The sequence below is a fragment of the Entamoeba dispar genome, genomic scaffold (assembly GCF_000209125.1).
Source record: "Entamoeba dispar SAW760 scf_1105229458315 genomic scaffold, whole genome shotgun sequence".
In the NCBI taxonomy this organism is placed as follows: domain Eukaryota; phylum Evosea; order Mastigamoebida; family Endamoebidae; genus Entamoeba; species Entamoeba dispar.
In genome coordinates this window covers 29,220-54,900 of record NW_001853131.1, presented here as the reverse complement: position 1 = coordinate 54,900, position 25,681 = coordinate 29,220, and the positions used below count along the sequence as shown (strand labels likewise).

General features: G+C 25.5%; 17 protein-coding genes across 17 annotated transcripts in view, besides 39 other annotated features; 9 read left to right on the top strand and 8 right to left on the bottom strand.

Annotated features, from left to right (window-relative positions):
• Positions 1-480, top strand: part of EDI_213840 (uncharacterized protein) — a gene marked incomplete at both ends in the record, with an annotated part of 1,072 nt that extends 592 nt beyond the window's left edge. Inside the window, one exon of the mRNA XM_001734500.1 lies at positions 20-480. Within this exon, the coding sequence (XP_001734552.1) occupies positions 20-480 (461 nt within the window). The remainder of the gene's footprint in view (positions 1-19) is intronic.
• A 20-nt stretch (positions 481-500) lies between these two features.
• EDI_213830 (uncharacterized protein) lies at positions 501-803 on the bottom strand (the record flags this gene model as incomplete). Its single annotated transcript, XM_001734499.1, has 1 exon — positions 501-803. The coding sequence occupies one exon, from the start codon at positions 801-803 to the stop codon at positions 501-503; it is 303 nt and encodes a 100-aa protein (XP_001734551.1).
• Positions 804-846: 43 nt separating this feature from the next.
• Positions 847-899: a sequence feature (AT_rich).
• Positions 900-904: 5 nt separating this feature from the next.
• On the bottom strand, positions 905-2,149 carry EDI_213820 (uncharacterized protein; the record flags this gene model as incomplete). Its single annotated transcript, XM_001734498.1, has 1 exon — positions 905-2,149. The coding sequence occupies one exon, from the start codon at positions 2,147-2,149 to the stop codon at positions 905-907; it is 1,245 nt and encodes a 414-aa protein (XP_001734550.1).
• Positions 1,375-1,395: a sequence feature (AT_rich).
• Positions 2,150-2,151: 2 nt separating the features above from the next.
• Positions 2,152-2,256: a microsatellite.
• Positions 2,257-2,307: 51 nt separating this feature from the next.
• Positions 2,308-2,412: a sequence feature (AT_rich).
• A 91-nt stretch (positions 2,413-2,503) lies between these two features.
• Positions 2,504-2,607: a microsatellite.
• A 1-nt stretch (position 2,608) lies between these two features.
• Positions 2,609-2,703: a sequence feature (AT_rich).
• Positions 2,676-4,242, top strand: EDI_213810 (uncharacterized protein; the record flags this gene model as incomplete). The annotated part of the gene is made up of 2 exons (XM_001734497.1): positions 2,676-2,735; positions 2,788-4,242. 2 exons carry the CDS (start codon positions 2,676-2,678, stop codon positions 4,240-4,242), a joined length of 1,515 nt encoding a protein of 504 aa, XP_001734549.1.
• Positions 3,686-3,721: a sequence feature (AT_rich).
• Positions 4,222-4,295: a sequence feature (AT_rich).
• Positions 4,296-4,364: 69 nt separating this feature from the next.
• EDI_213800 (uncharacterized protein) lies at positions 4,365-5,123 on the bottom strand (the record flags this gene model as incomplete). Its single annotated transcript, XM_001734496.1, has 1 exon — positions 4,365-5,123. One exon carries the CDS (start codon positions 5,121-5,123, stop codon positions 4,365-4,367), a length of 759 nt encoding a protein of 252 aa, XP_001734548.1.
• A 33-nt stretch (positions 5,124-5,156) lies between these two features.
• Positions 5,157-5,183: a microsatellite.
• A 96-nt stretch (positions 5,184-5,279) lies between these two features.
• Positions 5,280-5,370: a sequence feature (AT_rich).
• Positions 5,357-6,253, bottom strand: EDI_213790 (uncharacterized protein; the record flags this gene model as incomplete). The annotated part of the gene is made up of 2 exons (XM_001734495.1): positions 5,357-5,892; positions 5,980-6,253. The coding sequence occupies 2 exons, from the start codon at positions 6,251-6,253 to the stop codon at positions 5,357-5,359; spliced, it is 810 nt and encodes a 269-aa protein (XP_001734547.1).
• Positions 6,254-6,327: 74 nt separating this feature from the next.
• Positions 6,328-6,469: a microsatellite.
• A 130-nt stretch (positions 6,470-6,599) lies between these two features.
• On the top strand, positions 6,600-8,519 carry EDI_213780 (uncharacterized protein; the record flags this gene model as incomplete). Its single annotated transcript, XM_001734494.1, has 1 exon — positions 6,600-8,519. The coding sequence occupies one exon, from the start codon at positions 6,600-6,602 to the stop codon at positions 8,517-8,519; it is 1,920 nt and encodes a 639-aa protein (XP_001734546.1).
• Positions 6,980-7,010: a sequence feature (AT_rich).
• Positions 7,263-7,299: a sequence feature (AT_rich).
• Positions 8,509-8,552: a sequence feature (AT_rich).
• A 41-nt stretch (positions 8,553-8,593) lies between these two features.
• Positions 8,594-9,973, top strand: EDI_213770 (uncharacterized protein; the record flags this gene model as incomplete). The annotated part of the gene is made up of 1 exon (XM_001734493.1): positions 8,594-9,973. One exon carries the CDS (start codon positions 8,594-8,596, stop codon positions 9,971-9,973), a length of 1,380 nt encoding a protein of 459 aa, XP_001734545.1.
• Positions 9,974-10,002: 29 nt separating this feature from the next.
• EDI_213760 (uncharacterized protein) lies at positions 10,003-11,427 on the bottom strand (the record flags this gene model as incomplete). The annotated part of the gene is made up of 1 exon (XM_001734492.1): positions 10,003-11,427. One exon carries the CDS (start codon positions 11,425-11,427, stop codon positions 10,003-10,005), a length of 1,425 nt encoding a protein of 474 aa, XP_001734544.1.
• Positions 11,428-12,090: 663 nt separating this feature from the next.
• EDI_213750 (uncharacterized protein) lies at positions 12,091-13,152 on the bottom strand (the record flags this gene model as incomplete). Its single annotated transcript, XM_001734491.1, has 1 exon — positions 12,091-13,152. The coding sequence occupies one exon, from the start codon at positions 13,150-13,152 to the stop codon at positions 12,091-12,093; it is 1,062 nt and encodes a 353-aa protein (XP_001734543.1).
• Positions 12,164-12,282: a microsatellite.
• Positions 13,153-13,191: 39 nt separating the features above from the next.
• Positions 13,192-13,236: a sequence feature (AT_rich).
• A 14-nt stretch (positions 13,237-13,250) lies between these two features.
• Positions 13,251-13,278: a sequence feature (AT_rich).
• Positions 13,279-13,316: 38 nt separating this feature from the next.
• On the top strand, positions 13,317-14,000 carry EDI_213740 (uncharacterized protein; the record flags this gene model as incomplete). Its single annotated transcript, XM_001734490.1, has 1 exon — positions 13,317-14,000. One exon carries the CDS (start codon positions 13,317-13,319, stop codon positions 13,998-14,000), a length of 684 nt encoding a protein of 227 aa, XP_001734542.1.
• Positions 14,001-14,003: 3 nt separating this feature from the next.
• Positions 14,004-14,065: a sequence feature (AT_rich).
• A 13-nt stretch (positions 14,066-14,078) lies between these two features.
• Positions 14,079-15,695, top strand: EDI_213730 (uncharacterized protein; the record flags this gene model as incomplete). The annotated part of the gene is made up of 1 exon (XM_001734489.1): positions 14,079-15,695. The coding sequence occupies one exon, from the start codon at positions 14,079-14,081 to the stop codon at positions 15,693-15,695; it is 1,617 nt and encodes a 538-aa protein (XP_001734541.1).
• Positions 14,872-14,901: a sequence feature (AT_rich).
• Positions 15,010-15,045: a sequence feature (AT_rich).
• Positions 15,287-15,336: a sequence feature (AT_rich).
• Positions 15,382-15,438: a sequence feature (AT_rich).
• Positions 15,651-15,798: a microsatellite.
• EDI_213720 (serine-threonine protein kinase, putative) lies at positions 15,770-18,895 on the bottom strand (the record flags this gene model as incomplete). Its single annotated transcript, XM_001734488.1, has 1 exon — positions 15,770-18,895. The coding sequence occupies one exon, from the start codon at positions 18,893-18,895 to the stop codon at positions 15,770-15,772; it is 3,126 nt and encodes a 1,041-aa protein (XP_001734540.1).
• Positions 16,502-16,567: a microsatellite.
• Positions 17,259-17,310: a sequence feature (AT_rich).
• Positions 18,896-18,908: 13 nt separating the features above from the next.
• Positions 18,909-19,014: a sequence feature (AT_rich).
• Positions 19,015-19,070: 56 nt separating this feature from the next.
• Positions 19,071-19,098: a sequence feature (AT_rich).
• Positions 19,099-19,204: 106 nt separating this feature from the next.
• Positions 19,205-19,225: a sequence feature (AT_rich).
• A 43-nt stretch (positions 19,226-19,268) lies between these two features.
• Positions 19,269-19,316: a sequence feature (AT_rich).
• A 67-nt stretch (positions 19,317-19,383) lies between these two features.
• EDI_213710 (xylulose kinase, putative) lies at positions 19,384-20,883 on the top strand (the record flags this gene model as incomplete). Its single annotated transcript, XM_001734487.1, has 1 exon — positions 19,384-20,883. The coding sequence occupies one exon, from the start codon at positions 19,384-19,386 to the stop codon at positions 20,881-20,883; it is 1,500 nt and encodes a 499-aa protein (XP_001734539.1).
• Positions 20,877-20,978: a sequence feature (AT_rich).
• A 29-nt stretch (positions 20,979-21,007) lies between these two features.
• Positions 21,008-21,048: a sequence feature (AT_rich).
• Positions 21,049-21,097: a microsatellite.
• A 78-nt stretch (positions 21,098-21,175) lies between these two features.
• Positions 21,176-21,778, top strand: EDI_213700 (RAC GTPase, putative; the record flags this gene model as incomplete). The annotated part of the gene is made up of 1 exon (XM_001734486.1): positions 21,176-21,778. The coding sequence occupies one exon, from the start codon at positions 21,176-21,178 to the stop codon at positions 21,776-21,778; it is 603 nt and encodes a 200-aa protein (XP_001734538.1).
• A 45-nt stretch (positions 21,779-21,823) lies between these two features.
• Positions 21,824-21,954: a sequence feature (AT_rich).
• An 823-nt stretch (positions 21,955-22,777) lies between these two features.
• Positions 22,778-23,386, top strand: EDI_213690 (uncharacterized protein; the record flags this gene model as incomplete). The annotated part of the gene is made up of 1 exon (XM_001734485.1): positions 22,778-23,386. One exon carries the CDS (start codon positions 22,778-22,780, stop codon positions 23,384-23,386), a length of 609 nt encoding a protein of 202 aa, XP_001734537.1.
• Positions 23,387-23,498: 112 nt separating this feature from the next.
• Positions 23,499-23,532: a sequence feature (AT_rich).
• Positions 23,533-23,555: 23 nt separating this feature from the next.
• Positions 23,556-23,595: a sequence feature (AT_rich).
• A 65-nt stretch (positions 23,596-23,660) lies between these two features.
• Positions 23,661-23,714: a sequence feature (AT_rich).
• Positions 23,715-24,259: 545 nt separating this feature from the next.
• On the bottom strand, positions 24,260-25,540 carry EDI_213680 (uncharacterized protein; the record flags this gene model as incomplete). Its single annotated transcript, XM_001734484.1, has 1 exon — positions 24,260-25,540. One exon carries the CDS (start codon positions 25,538-25,540, stop codon positions 24,260-24,262), a length of 1,281 nt encoding a protein of 426 aa, XP_001734536.1.
• Positions 24,301-24,391: a microsatellite.
• Positions 24,473-24,549: a microsatellite.
• Positions 24,556-24,588: a microsatellite.
• Positions 25,541-25,681: the final 141 nt, after the last annotated feature.

The following is a 25,681-nucleotide window of genomic DNA, read 5'->3' as shown; positions in this document are numbered from 1 at the left end:
AATAAAAAATATAGTTTAGAGGAACTTGAATGCCAACAATATTTTCATATTAATCAAAAAACTCCGTTAGAAATGAATAAAAATTTTTCATTAATGATGACATTATATAATCAAAATGTAGATAATAACAATACCTTATCAGAAAGGATAAATATTAAATGTGGACCAACTCATCAAATCTTTCCATTATTTCAACCAAATCCTTTATTTAATGATGAAGAATTCCATCCATTAATAACTCGTATTGTAGCAGAAAGGAAAATGATATTCAATGAATCATTTGAACTTATTCTGGGAACACTGAATGAAGATTTTAATTCAAATAAAATGATAATTTGGATTAATGGTGGATTTACTCCATTTGAAGAGATTGAACTTCACAAAACATTATTAAAGATGAAAAGTTCAACAGAAGTAATTCTTGGAGGAAGTCAATTATTAAATACTGAATTATATTACCAATGGCTATCTAATGAATAATTCATTAATTAAAATAAATGTTAATGATAACTACCACGAGATTTATTATATCTTAAAGATGGTTTAAATGAAGGTATTTCACTAACTGTTGTTGTTTCTTTAAAAAATATGTTATCATTTGAATAAATATTTTCACACTGAATACATTTTGGATGGAAATAATCAATTGTTTCATCTTTTAATTCATCAGTAAATAAAGGAAGTTCTATTTCATTTCTATCTAAAAAAGATTGGTGTTCATTTTCATCATCAACTTCTTTATTTAATTCATCTGGAGTAGTTGAATGAGATTGAAGTTCTGATTCAGTTTCACTATTGCTCATAATTCTAGTAAAATAGGGGTAATAACTTTAAAGATCAAAAACCAAAATATAATTTTTATAATTTCTTTTACTATTAAATTATAATTAAATAAAAAAGACGATTAAATAAAAATGGGAGAAGTTAACAAATCCATTTCTTCTGTTAACTTTTTTAATGAAGAACCTTCAAGTATATTTCTTGAAAATAAAAATAATTCTCTTGAACATCCAAATTTTGAGGCAACCCATTGGAATGTTTGAGAATTAATCCATATTTCAGATAATTTACAACCATTACTTTTAAGAAGTTCAACAAATCTACGAATAAATAAAATAAAAAGAAATTCTCCTTGATTTTTTGTTTTTATTAACAAATTTGTTTTAAGACAATTTGTTGAAAAAGATAAATGAAGATGAAGGGGTAAATTTTCTTTTGTAATAACAACATTAGAATCATTTATAAGAGAAATAATTTTTTTTAAGGCATTAACATAGAGTGTTTCACAATTAAATCCTTTTTTATTATCAAAGAAATCAGTCATAGTTTTATAAAAGATAGGAATAAATAAAATTTGTGATTTAGTTTCTTTTCTAATATAAATATTAATAAATACTCGTACTTTCTTATTATTTAATGTTAAAAATATTGGTGCCAATTTTTGTGGTTCTAATACCCAACCATTTTTTATTTCAGGAATTAAACAATTTAATTCTTGAGATGCCATTACTAATTCTGTTGGTTGAATAAGTTTTGATAAAAAGAGATATAATGTTAATGTGTCGTTACGTGATAAATCAGAATGAAGAATAGAATTATTATAAACAATAACAAAACTAGCTAATTCTGGATATTCTTGTTTTGAACGTTCTATAATAGTAGAAAGATATAAATAAGATTTATGTGTTAATACAGCTCTTTCAAAGAATGAATAATTAAATGATAATAATTCATTAAATCTATAATTTTGAAAAACTGGTGTAAAAAGATTTTTCATTAATGGTTTCATTTCAATTGAATAATTATTATTATATAACATTGAATATGAATCACTTAAATATGATAAAAATGGTAAATATTCATCTAATGCATCTGTTCTACCAACTCTTAACATATAATAAATATGTTCTTGAGGTGATATAAAGAAAGTAACTGTTAATTTAGTTCTAAAATATTTTGTTTTTGAATTAAATTGTTGACAAATTCCAATAACTGTTTGCATATGACCAATACTAATTACTAATGTTTCAAATTCCATTTTTGGTGCTATATAATATAATATCTTTTCATCTTGTGTCCCTTCTTTTAATCCTAATCTATCATCAACTACTGCAAAAAATATAAAATTACCTGCTTCAATCTCTACCATTCTTCTTTATTTTTCTTTTTTAGTTTTTTTATTATTTACTTCTTCATTTTTTTATTTATTATTGAATTTAAACAATTCTTTTTATTTATTTCTTATTATTTTGTTTAAATAATACTCCATTATATCTTAACATTAAAAAGAATATTCTCATTACTTTCATTTTATTTATCAAAAAATTACTTTAAAAAAAAAACAATTTTTCCTCTTTTTATTTAATCATTATTTATATCATTAATACACTTTTAAGAAAATATAATTATTATCTGGTACTAACCTTCAATCATTAAAAACTCATTTTTTTTTCTTAGTGAAGTACTATTTTAATAATACAAGTTAAAAGGGAGTGACAGTTATATCAATTAAAAATAATTGATACATTATTAAAGAAAGTTATTTAATTAATTTCAGCTTAGAATAATTAATTAATTGTATTAAATCATTAATTAAAAATAAATAATGTTTTTATAAAGATAATATAAAATAAAATTAATTTGAACTATAAAAGAATTATTCTAAGAAATATAAAATGATTCTTTTATTTTATTGTATTTTATGTTGTATTGGAACATTTATTTCACCATGTGTTGTTTGTTAAATACAATTAAAAGAAAATAAGAAAAGAAAATTAAATCAAATAGAGTACTTTTAAAGTAGGATTAATTGGTCGTATGGATGAATTTGGAATTTCAATTGAATCAGAGTGTTATGATAATATACCAAATGCTAAAGAAGTTGTTAAAGGATTAATTATTGAATCAGAATGTTATATTCATGAATCATTAAAAGATGAAGAAACATATACATTTAGTACAAGAAGATGTGGTGCATGTTTAGGGTTAAATGGACCATCAATGAAACCATATCAATGTATGATTTCAGGATTTTTTAAAATAGATAATGCCACAAATGATCCATTTATAATCGATTATTTTAAAAGAATGGTTTTAGTAAAAGAAAATTTGTTTGAGAAAGTTACAGGTCAAATCGTTGATGAGTTTACATTTATTAGTGAAGTTTCTGTACAACAACAGTCATGTAGATTTAATACAATTCCACAATTACTTACTGATAAAATTAAAAATGAAAATATACCAATATACATTTTTGATACTAATATTATTTCTAAATATCTTAGAATAAATAATAAGTTATATCAAATGAATGATGGACATTATGAAATTCCTTATTCTTATATTGGAAAAGATATTTATATTGATGTTATTCTTATCAGTAATGTTATTATTCCGTTTAATATCCATTCATTAAAATTAAATACTTTATATTCTTCTTCATTAATTATCCCTTTAGAATATACAAAAAATCAATGTTTTTATTCACCTAATACAATTCTTATTGATACAAACATTGATAGTGGTGTAAAATTTGAATGGAATGCTTTATCTTTTGATTCATCTGAAACATTAATATTTGTTGATGAAAATGAAGATGGATGGAAAGTAATGAGTAGTACTGATCAAAATACAATTGTATTATTATATTATGATACTCCTCATTTATTTGGAGAAATGTATAGTGAATTTAATATTACAATAATAATTGAAAATAATAATACTATTACATTAAATGATGTTTCACTTATTCTTATAAATGATTTCTTAAACAATAACTTAACAACATTTAATTCATCAATTTCTAATTTATGCAGTAATTTAAATAGTAAAATATATTATTCATCTAACCAATTAATTATAAGAACATATATTCCATTAAATAAATGTACAGGATATTTTAATGGTATTATTTTAAATTTTACAACAATTAATATTGAATCATTTCTTATTACCTCTTCTTATTTAATAGAACGTGAATTATATTCTACTGCAAAATATTGTGATATAAATGCATTTAGTTGTAATAAAACACAATGCTCAGGAACAAATTCTACTATAATAGGAGTTAATAATATTCATTGGGTTCCTGGATGTGAACCAATTTGTGATAGTTGTGCTATTGGATATAGTTGTAATACTGATGGTATTTGTGTTGTTACACCAAATCATAATACAAGAAATAAAGGAGTATCAATAAAGATTGTTATCACATTGCTTATCATTTTAATTATACTACTTTAATAATATATTTTTAATTAAATTATAAAATAAAAAACATTGAAATAAAAATTAATGAAGAAAGAATCGATGTTAGAGAAGAGAACTATGTTAAATTTTCTTAATTGATAATTGTCTGAAATACTTTAAAACAATGTTGTTTCAATGTTAGCAGAAATGACATTAAGAGAATTATGAATCCAATTTAATTGGTCGTTAATCATCTTCATGTTTTGATTTAATTGTGGGTCTTTACTAAGATTTTGACAAATTATTTGACATTTATCTAATTGATTCTTAGTATTTTCAACTGATGTTTTTAAGAATTCTTTTGCATTATCTCGTGTTGGAATTCCATTAAACTCAAGCATAGGTGAATCTCCAATAGCTTGAAAAAATGAGTTTTGTTGTTGTATTTCTTCTTTAGCTTCTTTAATTCCTTGATCATCATTTTCTTCTACTAAACTACTTTTTTTCTGTTTAACCCATGGACAATCTTTTCTTCTTAATTTCCAGAAATTAGGTCTCTTTAATGTTAATGTTCCACTTTGAAAAAATGGTGAATGACTAAGTCCATCAAGAAATGCTTTTTTCCATCTATTTGGATTAGTTTTAAATTGATCTAATTGCCCAAAAATATGCCAATGAGCTGCAACAAATCCATGAATATCATCTTTTAATGAAAAATAAACTGTTCCTTTATGTAGTTCCATTAATGAATATAATATTACTCGACAAATCAATATCCATGAAACTGGTCGTTTAACTCCAAAAACTTCCATTCCATGTTTACATAATGGACATAAACATAGTTTTAAATGATACTCTTCTTCTTCTGGTATTTCTGGAGGAATTGGTGTTGAATCAACCTCATTAAAAACAGGGGTGTTACAAGGTCGTTCCATTTTATTTTAATATTATAGTTTAACAAAATACTCTTTTTTCTTTTTGTTTTTTTTTTTTTTAATGTTTAGGCAATATCTATAAAATAAAATAACAAACTTTTCGTTTCGTTTTGATTTTTAGTATTTAAGATTTCTGTCTTTTCGTTATTAAATTCGTTTTTTTTTTAATTTAAATGTGATATGATTTTATTTAATTGTTATAAAAATGATAAACAAAAAAAAAATAACATAAATTAATTCAATATTACATTGAAAAATAAACATCCTGAATAATGATTTCTACAACTTTGATTTTGTTTGTAAGAAGTTTCATTTTCATTAAGAGTTTTCATTAAAAAATGTACTCCCATTCTAAGATTTTTAAAAGTATCAACTTTTGCTAATAATTGCATTTTCATATCATAACTAATATTTCTTTGTAACTCAAAGTCAGATTTTTCAAGCATACTTTGTGCATATTCATAAGTTTTAATATAACTATTTCTCAATCTCATTTGAATCTCATAGAAATTATCTTTTAATTCTACCACTCTTTTCTTAGTTGATAATGACATCATAACAATAGGTTTTTGTTGACAAAATATAATGTCATCTCTAGAGTATATTACATTTATAGCTTTTGGTTGTAAATTACCTAACCAAGGATTATCTTTGACTCGCAATTTCCAATAACCAGTAGTTTTGTAAGAACTATACCCTGATTCAAAATAGGGTGAATGACTTAGTGCATCAAGAAAAGATTTCTTCCATTTAGATGGATTTGTTAAAACTAACAACAGTATTAGTATTTAATAGTAATTGTTAAAAAGCAAAATAACAATTGTTTATATGATTAAAAGAAAAAAGAAAAGCAAACATTGTTTTAATGTAGAAAATGTATACCAATGATCTGCAACAAATCCATAAATGTCTTTCTTTAAAGTAAAGTATTCTGTTTGAGGATAAAGTTTTGTTAAAGAAAAAAGAATGATTCTAATGATGTAAATCCATGATATTAAATCTGTTTTAGTATCACTATAGTTAGGAATTCCATTGATACATAATGGACATAAACATAATTGTAATTGTTTTCCTTGTGAATCTTTAGAAATAGGTGTTGAGTCAGTATTATTAAACACTGGTTTACTCATTGATTTCTTAATGTTAATAATACTGATTTATTAAGTTGCTAGTTCAACCATTTCTTATTCAAAAAGCAATTCCCTTTATTTTATCTATTTCTTTTCTTTCTTTTCTCTATTTTTCATTAACTTTTTTCCATTTTTTTTATTCGTTTCAATACTTTTTTTTTTTCTCCTTCTTTTATCTTCTGTTTTAGATTCATTTTCTGGATTTCTTTTTCTATTCACTCGAAGTGATCAGTCAATTATTCTTTTCTTCTTACTTTTGTTTTTAGTCCTTAAAAGAAACCTTGGGGATTTCACCATTCATGAACAGCAATCATAACTTAAGGGATTATAAAAACAATAAAAAATTATGAAACGTTTCGAATCCGTATTTATGATTATCGATGTTATTTTGTTTATTATTGTTTGGGTAACATTTTTTGGTATTATTGTTTATTTATTTTATCCAGCTCTCCCACCTGAAATTTATCCAACCCCAACAATAGTAAAACAGTCTGATACTTTTTTTACAATGATTCAGGTTTCAGACCCTCACTTTTCTAAATGGTGGATTAATCATGCAATTAAAAGGATGAATGAGTTTTGTAGTTCAACCTTAAAGAAAACGCAACCTGAACTTGTTGTTGTAACTGGCGATATCACGAAAGGCCAAAAAATTGCTGCTACAAACTATCCAATGCAACATCGAGAAGAGTGGGAAGGTTATAGAACTAGAGTAGATAATGTATGTAAAAATTATTTTTGTAATAATAATTTTAATCAATCAGAAACTGAGTTATTAAATGAAGTACCTAAATGTCTTTCTGATCATTGGATTGATGTTCGTGGAAATCATGATAGCGATGGAATGATATATGGTGTTGAAGAAAAAAATTATGCTAAAGACTATCTAATTTCTGGAGACCAAAAATTGATTGTCCGAGATATCATCAAAGATAATCAAACTATTAGAATTATTTTAATCGATATGTTTCAAGAAACTTCTTTACCTGTTGATGGGGAAGGAGTAGTCAATATTTCATTATATAATATAATAAAACAAAAATTAACTGAACGAAAAACAACTCACACAATCCTTGCTGGACATTACCCAATTAATTCAGTTGTTGTTGAAGAAAATAATACTTTACTCAATTGTCTTAGAAAAGACTTTAATAACAATCTTCCTTTTTCGATGTATTGGAGTGGTCATTATCATCAAAAAAATTTATATGTTTATCATAAAGGTGGGATTAGAGAAGTTGAATGTCCAACGATGGAAAATAATGTTGTTCATATTTATGTATTTAAAGATGGATTTATTTATGACAAAGATTTATACATTTACAAAGATACAGTTTTATTATTAAAACCAACAGCACAAAAGTATTACAATCATAATTCTGCATTTGAAACAATTGAATCCTATTCTAAGTTTGAAGGAATTGTTTTTTCATTACAAAAAGTAAAAGTAGTTAAATTATATATTAATGGAGAAGAATATTGTCAAATGGATCAAAATAATAAAGATATTCGTTTGTATCAATGCGATGCTCAAGAATATTACTCAACTCATCAAAGAATTTATAAAGCAAAACTTCTTGTTTTATTTGAAGATGACTCAATTCAAGAAGATGAACAAGAAATGAAAGAAACGTTTAATCACAGAAAATATATCTTGACTTTTTCTTTTTTTATTCTTACAAATATTATCTTACTTTTTATAGAAATTAGATTAGTAGTGTGTTGTATAATTGCTGGGTTATTATTTAGATTCAAGCCATTAATTTATTTAACTCGATTTGTCCCATTTACATTCATTCGAAAATATAGAAAGATGCCACTTTCTTATTTGTTATTTTTTATTGGTATTTTATTGTATATACACTGTGGGTATATTGTAATTGGAGATATGGGAATGGGACAAGCTGTTTACATAACTTTTAAAACTGTTCTTGTTGGACCTCGTTCAGCTCATTTCCATTCAACAAGACTTGCCATCATTTGTTTTTTAATTGTATTAACATGGTATTGTTGTTATGGAGTTGCTTTGTATTGTATGCAATATCAACTTCAAGCAAATTTGTGTTTTGGGGTTCTTGCTTTCTTACTTGGGATTTTTACAAGAATGGCTTTATTTACTACGGCTGTTTCTTTAATTTTTACCAGTCCTTTTACATACATCATGCTTTTAAATATAGGTATTCTTGTTCATAGCAAATATGGTCATCCTGTCGATTTAAAACTTAAAAAATCAACTCTATCTCAAAAAGTGATCGTTATTTATTAGTTTTTAATTAATTTAAAAAAAAAAAAAAATTAACATCATTTATCTCTTTTCTGAGAACTAATAAAAAATATAAGATGGAGTCAAGTGAGAAGGAATTAACTAAATCTAAAATTACACAAGGATTCGAGTTATCTTTTTCTTTTGACCCTGAAAAGTTAAAAGAGCCATACTCAGAAAGAAAAATTATTTATTGTTCATGTGGGTCTGTTGTTACTTCTTCTCTTTGTCCTTTTTGTGGTAAGAAGTATTCTTCAGTTACTCCTTTAAGAAATGGGTTTGGTTTATTCAAGTTAACCTCTGGGAAACAAACTAGTGATATTAAGACCCATGTCTATTGTATTGATATTTCTGGCTCTATGGAAGGCAATAGAATTTATAGTATTCAATCAACAATTAAAAAAAAGATACAAGAATTAGTTCTCGTACGTCCACAAGATAAAGTTGCTATTGTTTTATTTGAAAGTGATTGTTTTATTATTGGAGATGGAATGACTAAGACTATCACAGTTGATTCGGATTCATCTTTTGAAGATATTCAAGATATAATAAATAAATATCCTACTGTTCATCCAATTTCTGAAAGTTTCGATTCTTTAATGAACAAAATAGATTCAATCAAGACTAATGGAAGAACAGCTTCAATTTCAGGATTATGGATTTCTATATTGTTAGTAATGAAGACAGGAGGTGATGTTTTCTTCTGTACTGATGGAATGCAAAATAAAGGGCTTGGTATTGATAGTGTTAGTAAAATCACCCAAGCTTTAAAATCGCAACATGGATCAACTGTTGTAAATTTGTTTTTCTTTGAAGATTGTGATTCATTTATTGGTTCATTCTCTAGTATTGCAAGCATAACTAAAGGTCGTGTTAGTTCAATCAGACTAGACAACGTCAAAAAAGGAGTTGATGCTGCTATGAAAAGAGAGAATTTAGGGTATGATGTTGAGTTTACTTATAAACATCCAAAAGGAATTGAATTAGACAAAGGAATACAATCAATGCATATAGTTTCTTCTTCAGAAGCAATTCCAATCAGATATACTGTTACTAATCCTGATTTAATTAAAAAAATGTCTTCTCTTAAAGTTCAAGTTGTTATGAAATATAAAGCACCTAATGGATCAGAAATGAAAGCTGTTATTGAGGGGTTAATAGATTTAGTAGAGACTGTTGGAAGTCAAGATGTTAAAGTAGTAATTTCAACAACGTTAAATGTTATTTCTCAATTGGTAGAACAAAATAACTTTAAAGATGCTCGAGATGAGTTAAATAGACTTAAGACTTATAAATTCAATATTAGTGCTGATGAAGATAAGATGTTTAAAGAAACTCTTCCTTATCTTGAATCCTTTATTGAACAAGGACAATCTGGGGCAATTCCAAAAGATCAAGTCGTTGCAGTATTAAATAACATGAGATCAATTAAACCCAGTGATATTTCAACCAAATAACTAATTAATTTATTGGTTTTTTCTTTTTATTATTGGAACACTAAACAATCAAGATTTTCTGCTACTCTGTTGATATCAAAGAAGATAAGTTCTGATTGAAGTAATGCTAAGTTGTGAAGATGAATTGTTTCTGCATTTGTAAGGGCAAAATAACGAGATTGAAGGATAATCAAATTGGAAAGAAATGTTGGTAATGTGATTTGACTTTGATACACCTTTTCAACAATTAATTCGTCAACATCACCTAACAATGAAAAATCTAAAGATTCTGTTTTTATTAATGATTTGATGTGTAAAACACGACAAGTTCGTGGTAATTGTAGTGGGTGAGTGTCTTTAGGATCAAAAGTACATTCTTCCAATGTTAAATATTCTAATTGAGAAAATCGAGAAAGGTTTAATTTACCATTATGTCTTTGAAGTGTTAGTTTTATTATTAAACTATTAAATGGAAGAAAATCATCATTACACGTTAGTTCTTCTAATTGTGGTGGATAAAAATCGTCAATATCAACTGAAGTATCAATAACACAATCATCTAAGATTAGGTGTTTTATTTCTTTATAACTCTTAATAGAGTCTCCTTCTTTAAAGTGATAATGTTTAATCTCGATAAATTTTTGACAAAATTTATTTCTATTTATGTCTTTAGATCCATCAACTTGAATATAAGGAGATAGTTGTTTTTTTATACTTTGATCATTTTGTTTCTTTTGAATTTGAAGTAGACGGAGGTGATAAGGATTGTTCAAAGAAGAAATATCCTTTTCACTACAAAAAATAAGATTAAAATTGATTTCTGTTAATTTTTGAAGATAAAGAACTTGTTGTAATTCGTCAATAGAATTACTTTGAATAATTAAAGTAGAGACGTGGTAAAGTTGAAGGGAGTTAATAAAATCCATATCAATAGAATTAAGAAATATCAATCTAACATAATTTAATTGGTGTTTTTTAAATAAATATTGTTTAACCTTATTTTCTCCTTGAAGTATTATAGTTGCTCGTTGAAGTGATTTGAAATTAATTAATTTAATTGGATCTTCTCCATCATATCGTATTTCAATAAAACGATTTTTATCTGATTTGTCTATGTCATCTAAATCATTACTAATGTTAAAAGTTTTGATAGCTAGCTTTACATTATGGTTATTGCTCATAACCAATTGCATTTGAGAAGAATTTCCATATAATTCAAATACCCTTAATTCTTTAAATATGTCTAATTCCTTTAAAAATGCTTTCTGTTGAAAAAATACATTACGAGGATATTCTAATGGACAAGGAGGTGGTAGGTAATTAGGGCTAATCTCTACTTTTTTTAAAGTTGATGTAAACTTTTTATTAACTTGGATAAATGTAAATACTTCTCTATAATGACTTAAATAAGGAATTATTTTTAATAATGACTCAATATTTAATTTTCCATATTCTTCATATTCTTGATAATTCATTTTAAATTAATTAGATGTTACAATATTATGAACCTTTGGCTTATGTGATGTGGGGCTTTGTCAATATGATGTGGTTCCACATTTTTTATTTCAAATAGTTTATTATTATATTCTTTTTTCACAAATAAGTTGCAAGAGTTTTTCTTTTAACATTTTTTTATTTACTTGGTGATGGTCATTGTTTTAATAGATTCTTTGACATTAATAAAGTTCAAATTGACTTTAGATATTTGTAAAATTTTATTATCTTCTTTTTTCTCTCTTTCTTGAATTTTGTTTAATGAATTTTTGTAATGATATTTCATTCTCACAGATTTGTTTATTTCTTTTTTTCTTTATGACTTATGATTTCTGTTTGTATCGTTTATCGTTTGTTTCTTTTTATAAAACTGGATGAAGAAGAGCATAATACAAAGTTTTGAAATTCAATAAAAAGTAAATAAAATGATTATTATTGATTCTTTTATTGAGTTGATGAATTTTATTTTATTTTTCCTGACTATTAAAAGTATGTTAGATAAAGTCAATTACTTCAAAATAAATAATCGATTTAAAAGTATCAACGATTTTGTTGCTCTAATTTAAATTGAAAGTATAATACAAAATTATTTATACCAATCTAAAAAATCAATTCATTAAAGGAAAAGGAAAGTATTTTGTTGGTTAATCCTCTTCTTCCATTTTTTCTAATTCTTCATCAAAATAAAATTGATCATCAGCATCATCTTCGTCATCATCTTCCTCTTTTTCCATTTTCATACGTTGTTCTTTTTTCTTTTTTTGTTCTTCTTTTAATTTTTGTATATTTTCACTTCTTTGTTGATCTGCTTGTTTTACTTTTTCAGTATTTTCTTTCATCCAAGCTTCATCATCATCATAATCATACAACCTATACAAGCATTTACCTTTCATGAAATCACTGTTAATAGATAATAAATGTAATTTTAATCTTGGTCCAATATCAATTAATTTAACATAACTCTTTTGTTTTTCAATATTTTCTTTACCCATTTTATTTACAGGTAAAACAACTTTTTCTTCTTTTTCCTCATCTTCATTATTTCCTTCAATATCTTCTCTCTTAGAATCTCTAACACGAATAACGTAATGCCTTAATTCTACCATATCAGTTTCTTTGTCATAATTAAATAATAAAGCTCTTCTATATTTTTTTATTTTAGCAACTGATGCTTGAATTGGTGGGAATAATTGTTGTAAAACAATTCTTAATGTTTTTAATTGTTCACCTCCTTGATTAAATCCATTCAAAATAAGTAATGGAGATGTTGTCATTTCAGGTGAATTTGGTGGGTACATAATTCCTGAACTTTTTTGAATATCTTTTCTTAATGTATATTCTTCTACCTTAAATAAACAAGTAGGACCTCTTGGCAATTTACCAATTCTTAAATGAAGTCCACTTGCTGAATTTGAATAAATTAACATATGTGAAACACACATTTCCATTGCTGCAAATTTTAAATCACTTAATGTATTTGATGGTCGTTCTTGTAAATTAATAGCAGTTAATGGAAGCATAACAAATCTTGTATCTTGAACTAATGCTTTGCTTGATTTTCCTATTTTTCCTCTTCTAATAACAAAAGATTTTGGTAATTTTTTATATTCATTCTCTTCGTTTTGAAGTTTAATTGCTTTACATTCTTTAGCTGCTTTTTTCGCTGCTCGTTGTTCTCGATAAGTTTTTTTACTTGTTTTAGGCATTTTCTTAAGTAAATGAAATCCTTTGTTTTTCAGTTGCCCTTTTTTTATTATTTTATTATTTTATAATTTATTTTTACTATAAAACATTGTTTCCTTCCTTTTTTTTATTTTTTAGATTTATTTTTTGATTAGTTTTTCTTGTTGAAGATCTTATTCTTCAACAGATGACTGACCACGAAGAGACATCAACACAAAAAACAGTTAGTTTAAGAGACACAAACAATTTAAATCAACTATTGAATGAACTTGAATCACATTTCCTTCCAATGAGATCACGTGGAAAAAAAGAAGTTGATATTGGAAGGATTCAACAACGACCTCATAAGATTGGAGAGTATCCTGGGAGTGTATACATTGAAATACCAATAGAAATAAGAGATAAAATTATGGAAAAAACAAATCAATTTAGTCAAGATTTTAAACCAATTCAATCACTTCACATTTCATTAACAAAAGAATTCAGTTTACGTGAACACCAAATTCCTTTATTTGTCCAAGAAGTAAGAAAAAAGATGAAAACTATTCCAACTTTTAATATTACTTTTGGTCAATTAGAATTATTATTAAATCCTGAACAAAATACAGAGTTTTTATCAATACAAGTAACTTCTCCAGAAATTCTTTTATTAGTTGATTTACTTGACACCATCATGACTTCCTTTAATTTAGAAAAATATTATGAAGAACGTAAAATTCATTCTTCATTAATGTACCGAACTGAACATTTAAAAGATTCATATGACTTATCATCATTTGATAAGTGTTTAGTGAGTTTTAAACCAGCAACAATAAAGATTAGGTTAGGAGAAATTGTGTATACTTGTGTGTTAGGTGGTCATTCAATGTAATACTATAAAAAATAATAAAATTTATTATTTAATTTATTATAAATTTTTTAAATAGAAAAAATATTGTTTTGACATTCAATGACAGAAGGAGTAAAACGGGTTTTACCTTCATTTAATATTTTACCCAAAAAAATGAGTCATGACCAAAAACGGTTTCAAGTATTTGAAAGTTATAATGAAAAAAAAGTGGTAATAGAAACAACTAAACAACCAGTTAATGAATTAATTGAGCAAATAGAAAATAAAGAACTAAAGACAAAACTCTCAAAAGAAGTAAAAAATCTTATTGATGAATTAACACAAGAAATCTGTGATCTTAAAAATCAAATAAAAGTATTAGAAAGAAAATGTGAAATATATAACATACAAGAACAAAATAATCTTATTAGAAGTCAGTCACAAAATGATGAAATTACAAAACTAACAGATACAAAAGGTAATAAAGAAATTATTTCAATGGAATGTGAAACAAATACAACAAATATTTTATTAGAAGGATATAAAGATACTCCTGTAGATTCAAATCTATTAGAAATACAAAATAAAAGAAGAGAAATTGCTGATAAACAAATTAATGAAGTAGCAAAATGTAAATGGATTGAACAAATGTTTGGAAAAGGGTGGGATATGATTGAAGTAAAAGAAGATTATCTGTTGAGAATACAAAACGAAATAATAACACAATTAGAATTTGAAATATCAATATGTATTGTTATATTTGATGGATACGGTAATGTTATTGGATTTGAAATAGAGGGAATGAATAAACTTAATTATTATAATGAAATACATGATGTACAATGTACATTATTTTCTCTTTATGATGAAACAAAAGAAGAAATGAATTGTAAAAAGTATCAATTAAATGAAGATAATAATATTATTATATTATTTAATAAAAGTGGAGAAACTATATGTAAAGTTAATGTAAATGGAAAAGATATTATTAAAATAGGACTTCCTATAATACAATTAAGTTCAATTGATATTGGAACGATAGATATTAAGGATAATAATGTTTATAAATCATTTATAAAATTTATTTCACATCAAGATAAAGAAAATGAAATTGATATTCAAGGAATTTTATGCTTTTATAAAAATAATACATTGAACAAAAAAGAAAATGAGGATTTTATTACAAGTTCTTTTAATAAAGAAAAAAATAGACATAATGATATTGATGATGAACAAGAAGTAGATGATATTTTAATTACTATTATTCAAGAAATGTCAGAAAAAAATGAATGGGAAATGATATTTTCATCAAAAACAATGAAAGAAACAAATAAAAATTTTAATACAAAGATAATAAATCAAAAGAATTTATTAATTAGTTTACAAACAAAAGAAAATGAGTGGATTTGTATTTATATTGAAGATAAAATAATAAAAAAAGAATTTAATCAAATAACAAATAAAACACATTTTATTTATTCAACAAAAATGAAAAAAAAGTATCAATTAAAAGATGATATAATCATTTCATTTTCTCTTCATGATAATAATTGTTCTTTATTTACTCTTGGAAATAGAATTGGTTTTATTCATATAACAAAAACTAACAATAAAAGGTGTTGTGTTTCAAGATTATCTGAATTATATAAAGAAATGAATGATAATGATTTATTCAATACTTCTTCTTCTATTAATAAATTTGAAATACATCAAATTATAATTCTTAAATTGAGTTAATTGATTTTATTTTATTGTAAATAAATTAAATTAATAATAATAAATAATTCTCTTGAATACAAATGGAAATTAAATTATAAATTTGATTTAAATGATTCAAATTTTTCATTTCTTTGTTGGATAAATTGTTCTATAGTATTCATATCTATTCCTTCATCTAACTCTAAATGTTCACCAACATTTTCAATAACATTTACCATTTTATCACAAACTTCAGAAAATTGAGGACGATCTTCAAATGAATGTGCCCAACATTCAGTAATTAAAGTTTTTAATGGTTGTGGCATTTTATTATCAATTTTAAGTCTTTCTCCATTTTCAACAAATCTTTTAATATCAAATAAAGATTTAAAATCTTTATAAGGTTCATCTTGATAAAATATTTCCCATGCAGTAATTGCAAATGAATAAACATCTCCTGAAAATGTATAATGATCATGATAACATTCTGGAGCAAGATAAATTGGTGTACCAAGTCCTTTATCTGTTAATTTATTAGTTTTTTTAGTAAATCTTGAAGTACCAAAATCAGTAATTTTAATACAACAACTTGAATCAGTATATAAAGAATTAACTAAAAGATTATCAGGTTTAAGATCTAAATGCATAATTCTATTTTCATGTAAAAATTCCATTCCTCTAGCAGTATCAAATAACATTCTAATTTTTAATTTATATGGTAATCTTAAATAATTTGACTTATTTTTTCTTAAATATTCTCCTAATGATCCTAAAACAAAAAATTGTGTAACCATTGATATTTGTGGTATATATGTCACTGATCCTATATAATTCGCTATAAATGGATTTCTTAATTTACTCATTACTTCACATTCATTTATTACTTCATTCTTTAAATCATTCATTTCTTCTTCTGTTAAATTTTCCCATCTAAAAATTTTAATTGCTACTGGAACACTACGATATTCTCCAATAAATACTCTTCCCATAGCTCCTTCTGCAATTGGTTCTTCTGATATATTTAATTCATCCATATCAATATGAGTAGAAGATGCAGCTTCAGTAGCAATAACAAAATTACCATGACAATGAAGAGGAATATTTTTTAATTCTTTTTCCATTTGTAATTGATCACTTTGGTTCCAATCATTAAATGTTTTTTCTTTTAATAAATCAGCAACTTTATGAAGATGTCTTCTTGAATTACTAAACCAAACAGTATAAGGAATACATACATTTTTTATTTTTGTGGTGCAATGAAGAGTCATAAAAACAACAATATCTTTACTTCTTCTTGGACCAAGAATTTTTACTTGAGGATTAAAATGAAAAACATATTTAGGATTATTTGGTGTATGAAAAATAATCATCATATCTTTCCTTTTTGATAAATTCTTTACATGTATTTCTTGGTACCTTGTTTCAAATATTTCTGTTGGAATTTCTGAACGACCAAAATCAAGACTTAATGGTGAAATTGAAAATTTAAGATTTTTACTTAATTCAGGTGAATATCTTTTTGATCCACTAATATACATGTAATATGGAGGTTGTTGATTTTTCCATGTATCATCATTAAGAAGTAATTGAATAGAATGTGAGAATTTATAAATAATAAATCCAATAATTATGAGAATTATAATTAATAAAATAACACAACATCCACAAACTATTCCTGCAATTGTTCCTGATGATAATTTTGGTTGACATGATTGTTGAATACTAGAAGATGGAATATATTTACTACTTTCACATTTACAATATTCATTACAATATTCTCCTCCATCACAATCTTCTCCTTCATCTCTCATACCATTTCCACATGTTTCAAGAATACATTTTTCATTAAATAATTTATACCCAGATTTACATTTACAATCTATATCACAATTTAAATCACCATCAAAACAATCTATTGTTTCGTCTTTAATTCTTGATGTACAATTATAAGAAATACATCTATGATTAACTAATGTGTATCCATCTATACATGAACAATTTTCAGAACAATAAGAACTTCCAAAATAACATTGATTATCTCCTTTATTAGTACTTGGCTGCCATTGGTCATTATAATAACATAATAAATGACAATCACTTCCACCATATCCTTCTTTACAAATACATTTTTCTTCAGATATTGAACAATATCCATTTCCAATATCATTATGACAATTACTTGGACAAATAACTCTTAATGATACAAATATATCCAAATTATGTTCTTGAGTAATAAAAGTAAATTTTCTAACTCTGTGTGATGGTTGAACAAGAAGATAAATTCCAGTATTTCCATTTACATTAACATAATTCCAAAATTGAACACACTGCTTATCTTCATTTTCATCCCAATCATATTCTTCAACATAAAGTACTCTATTATATCGTTTGGTTGTCATTAACATTACAGCACTAATATTAAATTCATATTCTAAATCAATCATTTTACCAAAAATATGTGGCATACAAACAGGATATCCAAAATATCCTTCTGATGCTAATGGTAATTGAACAGTTCCTGTACGTTTAACTTCAGCAAGCATTTCAAGAGTATCTCCTGCAATATAATATCTTACTCGTTCTGTTGGGTTTTCAGTAAATGAAAATGAAAATATTAAATCAAGTTCTTCTGGTAGAGAGAAGAAATAATAATACATTGTATCGTCATTCATAAACATTTGTTTTGGCATTTGGAAATGAGGATATGATACACTACCTAAACTAGAATATCCAACACATAATTTATTTCCAAGATGTTGTGAAATAATATTAATGGTCATAGTATAATCAAAAGAATCTTCTTCTCCATTAAGATCAGTTACTGTAAAATTTAAATAAATAGTGTCATTTTCCATTGCTTTAGAATCAAATTTAACCCAAAATCCTTGAACATAACCTCCATGACCACAAGGGGTTTTTCTATATGGTTTATCTTTATTAAAAACATAAGTATAACTTTCATCTAATTTTAACTCTATTACGTTTGTTGGTATATTATCACCGTCATGTACTAACGCTCGTTTTTCACACCCATTTACGGTCATTACATTAAGAGTTGTTGACGTTGAATCAAGATTGTCGTTATCACAATAAAGACACGACCCATCTTGTTCATATCCTTCTAAACATATAGGACATGTATATTCTGCAATACAATTTGAGGCACTACCACATCCAAGAGAACAATTGTACTGACTAAAAACAATACAGAATAACTGAAATAATATCAGCACAATCATTTGAAATGAATTCTATTTAATCTTAAAATATTTATTTATCATAATAACATTTTGAAATAATTTCTTTTATTACAATACGATTCTAAATATAATATACTTTTATTCTTTTATTTAAAATTCATGTTTTTTCCATCGATCACTACTTTTTAAAAAAAAATTCGATGAATAAAAACAGTAAAAAATATTTTACAAAAAATTAAATTCATTATGCTTTTAAATTTTATGCCTCTTCCTTTTTTTTTGAATGTATTTATCTAAAAATATATAATAGTGGAAGTTTGATATGTAACGTAACACTTATTATTCTTCTTAAAAAATTAAAATTTTAAAGTTACTTCTAACTTAGTTTCAAACAAGGAAATAAGATGAATACTATTTAATTAAAAAATAATTATTAAAAATAATTGTTATTTTAATAAAACAGTTTTTTTCAGAGTTTTTTGATGGAACCAATAAGAAGAATTATCTTAAAAATTTGTAGTTTAAAGATGAAATTAAGTATTGGATATGATATTGGCAGTTCATCAATAAAAGGGTCATTAGTTGATATAGAAAATGGAATATCTTTAATAAGTGATTATTATCCTAAGAAAGAAATGAAAATTCTATCAAAAGAAGATGGATTTGCTGAACAAAATGTAGAAGAATGGTGGAAGAATATTCAACAAATCACTCAACAAATTGTTTCTTTTATCGAAGAACATGGACTTTCAATTTCTAATATTGTTTCAATTGGTATATCTTATCAAATGCATGGAATTGTTTTAATTGATTGTAATGGAAAGGTATTACGTGATGCAATTATTTGGTGTGATTCAAGAGGTGTGTCATATGGTTGTGATGCAGAAAAAAAACTTGGACATGATTTTTGTTTAAAACATTTATTAAACCTTCCTGGGAACTTTACAGCAACAAAACTGGCATGGATAAAAGAACATGAACCAGAGGTTTTTAATCACATTTATAAGGTATTACTTCCTGGTGATTATATTGCTTTTAGAATGACAGGTAAAGCAACTACAACACAATCTGGATTATCAGAATGTATGTTATGGGATTATGAAAGACAAGAAATATCTAGTGAAATGATGAATTGGTTAGGATTAAGAAATGATCAACTTGGAGGTATTGTTCCAACATTTGGAATTCAAGGTAAATTAATAAAAGAAGTTGCAAATGAACTTGGATTGATTGAGGGTATTCCTATTACTTATAGAGCAGGAGATCAACCAAATAATGCTTTTTCATTAGGTGTATTAAATCCTGGAGAAGTTGCATCCACAGCAGGAACATCAGGAGTCGTTTATGGTATAACTGAATGTCCAATATATGATGAATTATCAAGAATTAATACATTTATTCATGTAAATAATACTCAACTTAAACCTAAAAATGGAATATTATTATGTATTAATGGAACAGGGTGTTTATATTCATTTGTTAAAAAATTACTTGATAGTGATTATGAAACAATGGACGAACTAGCTGAACAAGCCCCTATCGGAAGTGATGGTCTTGTTATTCTTCCATTTGGTAATGGTAGTGAAAGAATGTTACAAAACATTTCTATTGGATGTTCTATTGAACATTTAAATTTTAATGTTCATAACAAACAACATCTTATCCGAGCAGCACAAGAAGGAATTGTATTTGCTTTTGCATATGGAATTGAACAAATGAGAAATATGGGAATGTCAATTACTACAATTAAAGCATGTTATACAAATATGTTTCAAAGTAAATTATTTGTTAAAACATTATCCGCAGTAACAAATACAACAATTGAACTTTATCAAACTGATGGTTCATTAGGAGCAGCATTAGCAAGTGCAGTTGGTAGTGGTTATTTTACTTCATTAGACCAAGCATTAAATTCATTAAAAATGGTTAGTAAATATACTTGTTCAATGAGTGAATCCATAGAATATTGTCAAGCTTATTCTCATTGGAAGCAAGTTTTGAATGAACATCTGTCACATAGTTATTAATAAATCTTTAAAATTGAATAGAATTTCTTTTTTTTTTATAAATTCCTTTTATAACAACAAAAAAAATCTAAAAATAAAAAGAAAAAAAATAATTTGCTGAAAAATCAGAAAACTCTCAACTTGGAAAAAATGAAAAATTATAATAAAATTTATTATTTATATAATAAAAAGAAAAAACTAAAAAGAAAAAAAAAACGAAAATAAGACAAAAAAATATAGTTTGATAAATAGTAAATAGAATTATAAAATAACTAAAAATTAATGAACTAAGTTTCACTCAAAATAAAAAGAAATGTCAGCTGCACCAACAGATGCTAAAAGTGTTAAGTTAGTCGTCGTAGGAGATGGGGCTGTTGGAAAAACATGTTTATTAATTTGTTATACAACTAATGAATTTCCAAAAGATTATGTACCAACTGTATTTGATAATTATATGGCACCAATGACTGTTGATGGAGAACCTATTAATCTTGGATTATGGGATACTGCAGGACAAGAAGATTATGAACAATTAAGACCATTATCATATCCGAATACTGACCTTTTCTTATTGTGCTTTTCTGTTATATCAAGAACATCATTTAATAATATTTCATCTAAATGGTTACCAGAAATTAAACATTATGAACCTAAATGTAAAATGATGGTCGTTGGAACAAAGACTGATTGTCGTAATGATGAGGCTATGGTCAGAAAATTAGCTGATGAAAACCAAAAACCAATTACAACTGAAGAAGGTGAAAAACTTGCAAAAGATATTAAAGCTATTTGTTATATGGAATGTTCAGCTTTAACTCGTTCTGGACTCAATCAAGTATTTGATGAAGCAATTCATATTGTTTTGAATAAAAATCAATCATCAAAGAAGAGCTCAAAGAAATGTGCTTTATTGTGAGTTCATTTCAACCGTCTTATCGGTAATTTAATTGTTCTTTGTGAGTAATTATTCTTTTAATTTCTATCTTTTTAATATAAATATTTTGTTATTAAAACTAATTATATATCAAGTTTATTAAAACAAAATATTTTATCATAATTTTGATCCATTTATAATAAATTGAATTTATATTTGCTTTTATCATATTTCATTGTTCTTGAATATATTGTATTAGTTCCTCTAAGTATTTTAAATATCATATCACAGAGTTTTATTTATGTTTTTCTTTAAAAAACTTTTGGAATGGAATAAAAAACAAAAAAAAGAGAAGATTTGGGACCTTGATTATAAAATAGATGTTTGTTTATAACTACTTGAATTCTAAATAAATAAAAGTAATTAACTTCACAATGAAATATGAAGATAAAATAGAGATTTAAAAGATTGAATGAAATTCATTAAACAATATGATGATGATGGGAATTAATCTTCTTTTAACTACTATGAATGTTCTAACCATATATTTTTTTTTAAAGTTTCATTCAATTTAAAAAAAGAAAACTAATTTCAATAAAACTCTGTAGAAAAAAACAATAAAAATATTATGTATCTTTTATTCATTAATTGATTAAAGGTGCAGCGAATAAAATTAGACAAAAAAAATGGAGAATGATTTGAAATAGAAAATGATAATCATAAAAATGAAGAAAAAGAATAAAAAAGAAAGATATTGGTAAGATTGGTAACCAATAGTTTCTTGATTAAGATTGGAGTTATGGTTTTGGCTAATACTCAAAATTTTAAGCAAACTAAATGGGTTAAAAACTAAAATAAGAGAGAAGACGGCATTATTTTCTTTGAAAAAGAACTAAAAATAGTGAAAGTTAAGAACTTGTAAGTAAGTAAGTAAGGGTTAGTATAATTTCTTTGATGGAGCCTGACAAATCATCGAAACTAAAATAGAATTCTCCAAAGTATTTAAAGGGAATAAACTTTTATTTATAATCACTGTTTCATATGTCAAGAGCAACTAAAGTCCAAAAGAAAAGTGATTCTGAACGTCTCTGTGAAAAATACTTTGAAATTCGAAATTACTTAATGTGTCAACAAGGAGTTCTTCTACTTCTTTTAAATCAACACTTTGATATTACTATTACAAGACCAACAAAGAAATCATTAGTTACAGGACAAGTTATTAAAGTTAAAACTCTTAGAGATAAATTTGCTGAAGTTGATGTAGTAGATTTTGTTGAAGAACGTTGTAAAGAGAAAATGAGGGTTGATATGGCTAATGGAATAAATGAAATAAGTGCATGTAGAAGGTATACTAACAATAAAATAGCTGAAAATCATCATCTTCTTCTTGATATGTTGAGAATGTATGGAATTACTTTTAATACAACATTTTCTTCTGGAAAACACAATTCTACAAAATTAGAAACTATTAGTGAAATATTTATCAATTCTAAAGTCCTCTTTACTAAAAATCAAATTAAAGCTATTGGTAAGGAAATTAATAATTATTTCTTTAATCTTGTAGATAAAGAAAAAGAGGTTGTTTTAGAAAAAAATAACCAGTTTCTTCAATCATTTAGTATATATCACCAGGATTCTTCTTCGTGTTAATTTATGTTTTGAATATATTTCTTAACTCTTTTTTTTTTAATGAGAAACAAGTATCAAAAAATTTAAGTTAGTTTGATAATACTTTTTGATTCTAATTTTTTGCTAAAAATGGTTTTTTATAAATAATTATTTCTAAAAATATAAATCTAACGACAAGGCAGTTATTCTGAAATTTTATAATTAGATATAATATTTTTTAATTAATAAAACTAAAAGTATGGGAACATGATATTACAATTCCATTAGAAAGTACTCTTTTATCCTCTTCATTTTGTTTAAAAGTATTTAATTAACTCATTTTTTTTTGAAAAAAATTTTTTTAAATTAACTTATTCTTAATTCTTTGATTCTTTGAACAACGTTTTGTTCAAAGAGTTGTTTCATTAATATACTGTGTTGTTCAATCTACTACATTAAGTGATCTGCTTCAGACAAAAAATATTCTTGTTGAATATTCATTAAGAAGAACATTTTTATAACTCTCATTAACTGATAAATCAGAAAAACTAAAAAAATCACAAATAAATTTCAGCCCTTTAGTGTTTGCTTTAGAGTTGACTTCTTTGATAAAATCATCTACAAAATCTCCGAGATTCAGTGAAATGTGTTTTTCTTTTTCTCCTCCTCCATATTTAATTCGGATTTGTCCTTTAATTTTAGTGACTTTAACAATTTGTGTTATATCGTCTAACATGACTTGGTCTTTAATTTCCCATTGTTCTCTTTCTTGAGTTATTACAACAACTGCCTCTTTACTAACTAAACAAATAGCCTCTTCTTTGCTTTTTCATTTACACCTTACGCACTTAAATTGTTTATTCTCTTTCATTACACTTTCACAACACCCATTTATTGATTTAGCTTTAACAATAATCATTTTTTTAACTTTTCTTTCTTTTCTAATTCCTTACTTACTTCTTTTGTTTCTTCTTTTTCAATTCTTGTTTCTTGTTCTTTTTTATTTTCTTCTTCTTGGTTTTCTGCTGTTTCTTCTTTCTTTTCTTCATCACTCTTTTTTTCCTTATTAGGTTCTTCTGTTAGCCATCGTAGTGTTTGCCTGAATGAATTTCCCCATCTTGACTTTGTTTGTTCTTTTTCTACTTTGATTTTCCCATCGTCTTCTTTTCCTTCTGTCTCTCCTTTAATCTCTTGTTTTTCTTCTTTGTCGCCTTCCTTTTTTTCTTTCTCTCCATCTTTCTTTCGTTTATCTCTAATTCCTTCTGTGTTCTCCTTTACTTCTCCTCTTTTAAATCGTGAAAATAATCCTCCTGTGACACCAAGACATGCAGGACATTTCAGTGTATTACGATTTTCTATTTCAAATCCTAAGCTCCCTTCAATAAAGTATTTATGATACATTTTATATCCTCCAACCATAATTCCTACTCTCTTATAACCTCTACTGTATAGTTCATAGCACAAGATAGCCATTTCTTTTACTGTGGGATTACCTCCTTCTCCAGATGCGTAGAACACTACAGGTTGTTTCTGTGTCAATTCTGAAAATATTTTTTCTATATTTTCTTTCTTTTGATTATCAATCTCTAATGAAATTGCATGTGTTAAATGTCCTTGTTGGTACTGTTCATTTGATCGAACATCTATCATTTGGAGTGGTTGTTTAAATAGTAGGGTGTAATTTACAATATCGGTTGGTGTCAGTGAGACAACAAATGCTTCTGAAATGTTAGCAGTGTACCATTGTTTGAATTGAGGTGTATTATTCAAACACCCATTAATTAATCCATTAAAGGAGGCTGGACTTTTGGCTAAATAACATTTAGCAATTGAGAGAAGAATCTTAATTTCATCAGATGTATAACTTTTTGATGTGATAAAGTTAAGAACCTCTTCTTGTGTCTGAAGTGTTTTCAATTGATTTCCCATGTCTTCGTAAATAGCAACTATCATATAGAAATAAAGATTTTTATTTTGGAATGTGAATATTCCATCTAAAAGAGTCAGAATTGCTTTAAAGTCTTTACACATTTTAACATTTAAATTAAAAATGAATCGACGAAGTAATTTATCCGTTGTCAATTTCATTTTATCCAGATGAATAGTAACATCAGGGAAATAATATAACAAGATCATATGTGTTAATGATAATAATCCATGCCATCCTCGTGGAAGTAAATTAATGCAAAATCCCATATAGCTATTATAAATCCTCTGTATAAAAGGTAAGTCGATTCTTCCCATAATTTTTTCCATAACCAACACAAATAAAACAATCTCTTCATAGTATTGACATGGGTTTGTATGAATGAGATATAGTGCTGTCTTCTTTGCGTC